Genomic DNA, 9,074 nt, shown 5'->3' on the forward strand with positions numbered 1-9,074 from the left:
ACATTAAACAGATCATAAAAGTAATGATGACATTATTATTACCACAGCTAACATGAAAACATTAAACCAATCATAACAGTAATGATGTTATTATTACCACAGCTAACATGAAAACATTAAACCAATCATAACAGTAATGATGTTATTATTATTACCACAGCAAACATGAAAACATTAAACCAATCATAACAGTAATGATGTTATTATTACAACGGCTCATGAACACAATAACATTTCAACCTTTTTCACCCATCTTTAATCCATTTCTAACCCATCACCCATCCATTCATCACCGAATCATCCATCATCTGTTCATTATCAGTTAAGGTTAGGGAGAGGTTAAGGCTAAGGCTAGAGGAAGGGACAGGTTAAGGCTAAGGCTAGAGGAAGGGAGAGGTTAAGGTTAGGGCTAGAGGAAGGGAGAGGTCAAAGTTAGGGCTAGAGGAAGGGAGATGTTAAGGTCAGAGGAAGGGAGAGGTTAAGGTAAGGGCTAGTGGAAGGGAGAGGTTAAGGTTAGGGGAAGGGAGAGGTTAAGGTCAGGGGAAGGGAGAGGTTAAGGGCTAGAGGAAGGAAGAGGTTAAGGTTAGGGCTAGAGGAAGGGACAGGTTAAGTTTAGGGCTAGAGGAAGGGAGAGGTTAAGGTCAGGGGAAGGGAGAGGTTAAGGTTAAGGCTAGGGGAAGGGAGAGGTTAAGGTCAGGGGAAGGGAGAGGTTAAGGTAAGGGCTAGAGGAAGGGAGAGGTTAAGGTTAGGGCTAGAGGAAGGGACAGGTTAAGTTTAGGGCTAGAGGAAGGGAGAGGTTAAGGTCAGGGGAAGGGAGAGGTTAAGTTTAGGGCTAGAGGAAGGGAGAGGTTAAGTTTAGGGCTAGAGGAAGGGAGAGGTTAATGTTAGGGCTAGAGGAAGGGAGAGGTTAAGGTTAGGGCTAGAGGAAGGGAGAGGTTAAGGTTAAGGCTAGGGGAAGGGAGTCCCTCATCATTCCTCTGGGGATCAAGGTAGAAGCGTTCACGTCACGATCCCTGTCAAGTAATATCACCAATACTACTTGGGATTTCTACCAGGTTAAGTTTAGGGCTAGAGGAAGGGAGAGGTTAAGGTCAGGGGAAGGGAGAGGTTAAGGTAAGGGCTAGAGGAAGGGAGAGGTTAAGGTTAGGGCTAGAGGAAGGGACAGGTTAAGGTAAGGGCTAGAGGAAGGGAGAGGTTAAGGTTTGGGCTAGAGGAAGGGAGAGGTTAAGTTTAGGGCTAGAGGAAGGGAGAGGTTAAGGCTAGGGCTAGAGGAAGGGAGATGTTAAGGTCAGAGGAAGGGATAGGTTAAGGTAAGGGCTAGAGGAAGGGAGAGGTTAAGGTTAGGGGAAGGGAGAGGTTAAGGTCAGGGGAAGGGAGAGGTTAAGGTAAGTGCTAGAGGAAGGGAGAGGTTAAGGTTAGGGCTAGAGGAAGGGACAGGTTAAGGTAAGGGCTAGAGGAAGGGAGAGGTTAAGGTGTGGGCTAGAGGAAGGGAGAGGTTAAGGTGTGGGCTAGAGGAAGGGAGAGGTTAAGTTTAGGGCTAGAGGAAGGGAGAGGTTAAGTTTAGGGCTAGAGGAAGGGAGAGGTTAATGTTAGGGCTAGAGGAAGGGAGAGGTTAATGTTAGGGCTAGAGGAAGGGAGAGGTTAAGGTTAGGGCTAGAGGAAGGGAGAGGTTAAGGTTAAGGCTAGGGGAAGGGAGTCCCTCATCATTCCTCTGGGGATCAAGGTAGAAGCGTTCACGTCGCGATCCCTGTCAAGTAATATCACCAATACTACTTGGGATTTCTACCAAACACTTTTTAAGACACGCCGAAAGACAAATGATGTCCAGAAGCCCAAGAAATGGCAGTAGCCCATCACCCCAGAACAGGAAGAGGGGCCAATGCCCGCCTCCAAGGCCAGCTTGACCATCATATCTCTAAATGTTGAAGGACTGTCTCGAGGTGAAGGCATGACCACCCTCATTGAAAGACCACATGAGATACATGGAAGCGTCATGCTTGCAAAAAACGAGACAATCGTTGAATCAACACCAAAGAGCGATGAAAACAGCATTGAGGTCCTAACCGCTGAGCTCAGAGGAATTACCCTCACCTCAGACTACAACCCACCTGCCACACCTTTCCTGATGCCAACAATACCGTCATCTGGGAAACCAAGGACAGTGATTGGAGACTTCAACAGCCACAGCTCAGAATGGGGATACGCCGGAAACAAAGAAGATGGAGATGCAGTGGAAGCATGGGCTGAAGTGAGGTTAACACACACACACACACACACACGCACACCTGAATACAAACACACAAACACAGCTCAAGAAAACAAACCGACTAGAAGACGTTTTGTGAAACATTGTAGTGACAGATGCCATTACAGCATTCATCTGTTCCCTCAGGTCATGAGATCTGACCTCACTGTTACACTGACGTCTAACCTCAGCTAAACCTCATCGCAATAATGTCTTCCATTGTCCATCTGTCCATTTGTAATTCTGTCTGCTCCTCCCTCTCCCCCTGCTTCTCCTCCTGCTCCTCCTGCTCCTCCTCTTCCTCCCTCTCCTCCTGCTCCTCCTGCTCCTCCTCTTCCTCCTTCTCCTCTTCCTGCTCCTCCAGAACAACCATCTGAGGAAGCACGCCTTTGAGCTGAAGATGAACGAGGTGACGTACTTACATAATATACTACCCCCCAGTACAGACCCCCCCAGTACAGACCCCCCAGCACAGACCCCCCAGCACAGACCCCCCCAGTACAGACCCCCCCAGTACGGTTTGCTAGAGAGCATTTGTATGATCCAGAACAGGATTGGGAGAATGTCATATGGTCAGATGAAACCAAAATATAACTTTTTGGTAAAAACTCAACTCGTCGTGTTTGGAGGAGATAGAATGCTGAGTTGCATCCAAAGAACACCATACCTACAGTGAAGCATGGGGGTGGAAACATCATGCTTTGGGGCTGTTTTTCTGCCAAGGGACCAGGATGTCTGATCCGTGTGACGGAAAGAATGAATGGGGCCATGTATCGTGAGATTTTGAGTGAAAACCTCCTTCCATCAGCAAGGGCACTGAAGATGAAATGTGGCTGGGTCTTTCAGCATGACAATGACCCCAAACACACCGCCCGGGCAATGAAGGAGTGGCTTCGTAAGAAGCATTTCAAGGTCCTGGAGTGGCCTAGCCAGTCTCCAGATCTCAACCCCATAGAAAATCTTTGGAGCGAGTTGAAAGTCTGTGTGGCCCAAAAACATCACTGCTCTAGAGGAGATCTGCATGGAGGAATGGGCCAAAATACCAGCAGCAGTGTGTGAAAACCTTGTAAAGACTTACAGAAAACGTTTGACCTCTGTCATTGCCAACAAAGGGCATGTAACACAGTATTGAGATGACCTTTTGTTATTGACCAAATACTTATTTTCCACCATAATTTGCAAATAAATTCTTAAAAAATCTGACAATTTGATTTTCTGGATTTTTTTTTTCATTTTGTCTCTCATAGCTGAGGTTTACCTATGATGAAAATTACAGGCCTCTCTCGTCTTTTTAAGTGGGAGAACTTGCACAATTGGTGGCTGACTAAATACTTTTTTGCCCCACTGTATCAGGCTGAGGTTTGTTGAACCAAAATTAGTGGGAACAAGTATGACTAAGAACACTGAAGCAAACATACAGTAAGTGTGAACAAGAACAGCAAAGTAGAGCCAGGGGATATGAGCGTATAGCAATTGAAAACATTCGGGGCTAAAGCCCAGAAGTTAGAGCCCTTTTAAAAAGGGGGTTCGGGGGTTTCTCCCCCAAGAAAATTTGAAAATCGGACTGATGAAATATGCAATTGTAACGTAGTTTGAGAAGGAAAGGAAAGACCAATCGTCATGTCGGACTCACGTCGGGGCAGGCCTACTGAGTAGGTTAATGTTTACGTTAAGGATAGGAAAGTGCACCACATACACCGGCAGCTAAAATGAGACATTAGAAAAGCTTGTTGCCAAATAAACACTGTCATGCGCCTACCCAATGAAATCACTGCGGGTCTCCTGAATCTGTGCAAGCAGCACTAAACAACAATATCGACCTGATGCACTATGCATAGAGAATACAATTTGCAACATTTTGCAACAAATGATTCTAAATCTGCCCATAAATGTACACGTCAGAATTTTGCGGTTTTCACTGGCTCCAATATTCCATCTGTCAGTTGTCAAATTTACAGAACAAAATGTTAAACTTCAATAATTGTTCATAGTCAACTTATATAGTCCATTTATTTAAGCTCTCAAAAGCATAACCATATGCTTTCCCCACATCGGCGGGAAAACACGGCACACGCAAAGTACATCCATGGAATCAGCCGTTCAAAGCCAGTCTGCATGAATGTATGACAACTGGATGGCAGGGGATGCGGACAAGGAATACACCGCAGGGGGGAACATGAGAGCCCAAGATCGCCGCATACTAGTAGCCTGGGTGCTTTAAGCGTGGAACAAGCTGGATACGGAGCGGGTGAAAAACTCCTTAAGTGTGTGTGTGTGTGTGTGTCACTCTGTTCGTGCCTGCACGAGAGTTCAATGTTGTCATTAGCTGTTACGTCTTTCTGACCAATCGCAGTTCAAGGCCCACCTGGGCTGTACCACTTCGGGAGGGGCCTCTCAGTTACTCCCCTCTAGACAGAATCGAATTGCTTGCGACGTTGACAGATTGTATGTGTTGTGTGTTGATACTTTCTTCAACTGCCTTATCCCTACAATGTGTGCTTTTTTACTTTGCATAACCCTTGCCTTGTCATAAGAATGTCAACGCACTGAATGACCACCACTTTACCGCACATGTTTTTATATTATATATTTGACTCTATTATCCATTTACTGTTTCACCTGATCATTGTCTCTTTTTATTTTTTCAACCTTTTATTATGCACATTTGGGCTATATAGTCCCCTGTTCTGTATGTAGGCCTGCTATTACCACACACACACACACACACACACACACACACACACACACACACACACACACACACACACACACACACACACACACACACACAGAAAAATACAGAAATATCAAAAAAGATGAACAACTACTGATATATATTACAAACTGGGCATTAAGACTGCTTCGCATAGCACTTTCAACCCACATGATGTATTTCCAAGGACATTTTGTGTTTTAATTCAACAAAGGATTGGACTGGGACGTTATGATTGGAGAAACAACATGCTGTCTCTCTGTGTGAAGAGAAAGGGAAAGGCAGAGGACTTCTATACTTATTGCTGTATTAAGGACCAAAATGATGGACAATAATATGAATACATACTAGTCTAATAATATGGGTGATTGTAGATCAAGTTCGATCATTATTTACCTACATGAAACAAAAACAATGAATAAATAAAACAATTGCTTTAAGTTGGGAAAGAAACCACATGATCAGATAATTTGAAGTAATGCACAAATTAAAGGCCTTAAACAATATCTTTTTAAGAAATCTGATTCAAAATACACCAAATGTAACCCATTATTCACAAATTCTAATTCAATGAGCAAGACCCCTTATCAACTGGCCTTGAAAACCTTTTGTTCAAATGTGACATTCAGTCATGTTGGAACAAAGGGTTGTTTAAGGTTGGCAATATAGCATTAATATACACATCGATTAATTTAGCACTGCTAAAGATAGTCAGTGCTTTGCAGGCCTCCTAGACGGTGTGACGGGGATGCATCTGAACAGCGCTCTCACCCTGAGCCGGATCTCTTTGGTTCTAAAAGAGTAAATGATAGGGTTGAGGGCCGGCGGGATGCAGGAGGACAGCGACAGACACAGCACCCGCTGGTCCGGATCGATCAGGCTGGAGTAGAAGCCAATGGTGAAAATGGTTAAAACAGGAATATAAAACACAGCCACCAGTATGAGGTGTTCCACGCACGTGGTCAGTGCCTTCCCGCGACTTGCCACCGACTGCATCCTGAACACGGTGACCAGGATGCTGCCGTAGGACAGGAGGATGAAGACAAACGGGCCCAATAAAATGGTGATGCTGAGGAAACTGGCTACGGACCAGTGAAGCGAATTGTCGTTGCAGGCCAGTCTGAACACGGGCGCGTAGTCGCAGAAGTAGCTCAGCACTCGGACAGAGTTACAGAAGGACAGTCTTTTGATGATCACAATGGCGAACAACATGGCCCCCATCGTGTACGACCACGTGAGAGCCACCACGCACGACATGCTGAGCAGCGTGTTGATGGAGCTCTGGCGCAGCGGGAAGCAGATAGCAATCAGGCGGTCGTAGGCGAGGACGGCCAACGCGAAGGACTCGAGCGACACAAAGGCATAGTAGGTGAACATCTGCACCAGGCACATGTCGAAGGTGATGAAGTTGTCTTTGACCAGGAACGACTTGATCATCCCAGGGATGGTGCAGGAGTTCAGCACCACGTCGATGACAGCAAGGTTGCAAACGGCCACGAATTTGGCCGAGTGTAAATTGCGGTTTGAAGCAATCACATAGATCAGTAGAAGATTGAACAGCACAGTGATGATGTAAATGAAAGACAGAAAGATGAAGTAAAGATTGATAGAAGTGAACTTCTCGAATGCGATTAAATAGAAACCTGGGGGATGGATGAGACCAGAGACATTCAGGCCATTCCCAAGGAAAGCCATAGTTGAACTTCAGGCATCAAGGTGGTTTTGAGAATGGGTTCTAAGAATGGAGATCTGAAAGAAAGAGACAAGGAAAAATGCAACATTCAATTTAAAATTGACGTGTTTCAAATACGCTAACACTAACAAACACAACCAAATGTAGTCCAACCTAGTAGTGAAATAATGCTTAGGCAAACGGCCCCTGTGAAGCACATCTTTAACCCTGCTTACTGGTAGATGTTGAGGGACGGTTTGCATTGTGAACTTCTGCTCGGCAGCAGTGATTGAGTAACCTGGCTCTGACCTACCCAGTGATCAAATAGACCTTCTGTTGCCCCCCAGAGACACAGTGCCATCCCCTTATCACGATGGAAACGCCTAGACAACTTGAAAGTGGAAAGGAGAGAGAAAGGCCAATTACTCTGTGATATTCCATTGAGGCTTATTTGCCCATAATTCAAGTATCTAATTAGTGTTTCTATGGATAATTAGGTTATTCTGCTGTGCACTTCCCCCTTACCTTAATTGTGTTTCAGGTTACCTTTGTAAATATTATTCTAGTCAAACTTGGAATGGGCTCAGAAACAAATAAAAAACATATGGCAGTCTTAAACTGATACAAATGGGTAACTTTGTGCAACAAAATGTATCAAAAAAATCTGCAATATTTGCAAACAGTATTGTTAACACAATACCTTTCAAATAATATAAATATTTTGGTTCAGTTCAAGTTCATTGACATTAGAACACTGATTATATATTTGTATACATACAAACTGATGTTCATAATACACTATAGCAACTATAACTATTATAAAACAAATAAAAAAATAAAACCGTACAAATAATAATATAATGATACTTGATATCCAAGCTTGGTTGCTGTAGTTGACTTACCCTACCCTACTCTTATTCTACAACATTTCTGATATGTGTAAAGACAAGGTTCCACTAAATCAAGTGAGTTGATACACAATATTTTCTATGCACATTCCAGATGCAATGTGTTTCCTAAAAGAGTTCCAGTTTTTGCTCCTTCATCGATTTATTATTTCTGGGCAATACCTGCATTGTTAGTATTTTATCCGTAGATTATGTTTTTTCTTTTCCAAATTTAATCAATGTTGAAAAATACCAATTAGCCTTATTTCCTAACATTACCTTTGTTTGTTTGCAAGCAAGGTGATTATCACCGATTCCCTTGGGCGGACTTCCCAAACGGGCTCATCAGTAGGCGTCCCGGGAGCCCGCCTGGGGAGAGCTCGTTGGGCACGGTGTCCTGTTAGGGGCTGAGGGCACGGTGTCCTGTTAGGGGCTGAGGGCACGGTGTCCTGTTAGGGACTGAGGGCACGGTGTCCTGTAAACTACGACCCTATTGACCCTCGATTGTGCAAAAAGAATTCACAGCTCAGAAAATGATTGTGTTTACACAAACGAGTAAGCATAAATATATGATCTCAAAATGTTACAACTCATAAGAAACAAGGCCTTAGGACTGCAGGCATTAAGATTGTCTGTATTAAGGCACTTGTATAACATCATCATGTTAGAATGTAGGCTGTATTCATTGGATCAAATTTGACTATTAATCGGTCAAAACAAAGATCGGTGATTAAAAAATAAACAACAAGCCTGGTAACAAATTGTATAAAAAGAAAAACTATTGCAGGAGACAAACCTGTGTGTAATACACATATCCCACGCAAGAAAAACATTAAAAACAATATTCTTCAATATGACATAACATAAAAAAAATGACAAAAGATTCAAGAGCTGTAAGTTGAGTGTTATTGTTATGAATAACACAGTTGTCAGTTATTAGTGCGTAAATATTACCTGATTTTGACAGCTCATAACTCATATCTGACCAATCAGGAACCAGGAGTCAATCCTGTCAAAAACATAATAATAAAATATATGAATACATATATGAATACATATATTATATAGATGTATTATTATATACACATTCCTCTACATACGTGCATGAATCTGAACATGAATTTCTCAAATCCTATCTAGTTTAAGTGAGTCATCCCCTCTTGACAATTAATGCTGTTTTTCCCTTCTGTTGTATACTCTGTTTTACTTTATAATTCAACATAACATTCAGGTTTGATTGACGCTTTTAAAAATAAATGATTAATTATTATTTTCTTTTTTTTATTAAAATTGACTAAATTGCCTTTATAGCTGACTTTGTTTTTCATCAGCAAAGCCAGACATCTTGGCTTAATGGCTCTTGTTTTCAGGGAGTCATTGATGGGGTTCAGGCATGGCAAGCAAGACGCCGGTGACAAACTCTGCGCTCTAAGACGGCGGGCCACGGAGCGCATGTATAGGCCAATGTTGGAAACCAAACATTAAAAAATATTACACATGATTCTAATGTCGATGCGGGTTTACCTTATTATCTATAACAGTGAGTATATCTATAGT

At 43.0% G+C, this 9,074-nt stretch overlaps 1 protein-coding gene across 1 annotated transcript; it reads right to left on the minus strand.

The window, feature by feature from the left end:
* Window positions 1-5,729: 5,729 nt before the first annotated feature.
* On the minus strand, window positions 5,730-6,653 carry LOC307077530 (olfactory receptor 1M1-like; the record flags this gene model as incomplete). The annotated part of the gene is made up of 1 exon (XM_079738958.1): window positions 5,730-6,653. A coding segment is annotated over one exon (924 nt), but the record flags the coding sequence as incomplete, so codon positions are not given.
* Between the last annotated feature and the right edge of the window lie 2,421 nt (window positions 6,654-9,074).

This window comes from Pollachius pollachius (assembly GCF_949987615.1).
Source record: "Pollachius pollachius genome assembly, chromosome: 6".
NCBI classification, from domain to species: domain Eukaryota; kingdom Metazoa; phylum Chordata; class Actinopteri; order Gadiformes; family Gadidae; genus Pollachius; species Pollachius pollachius.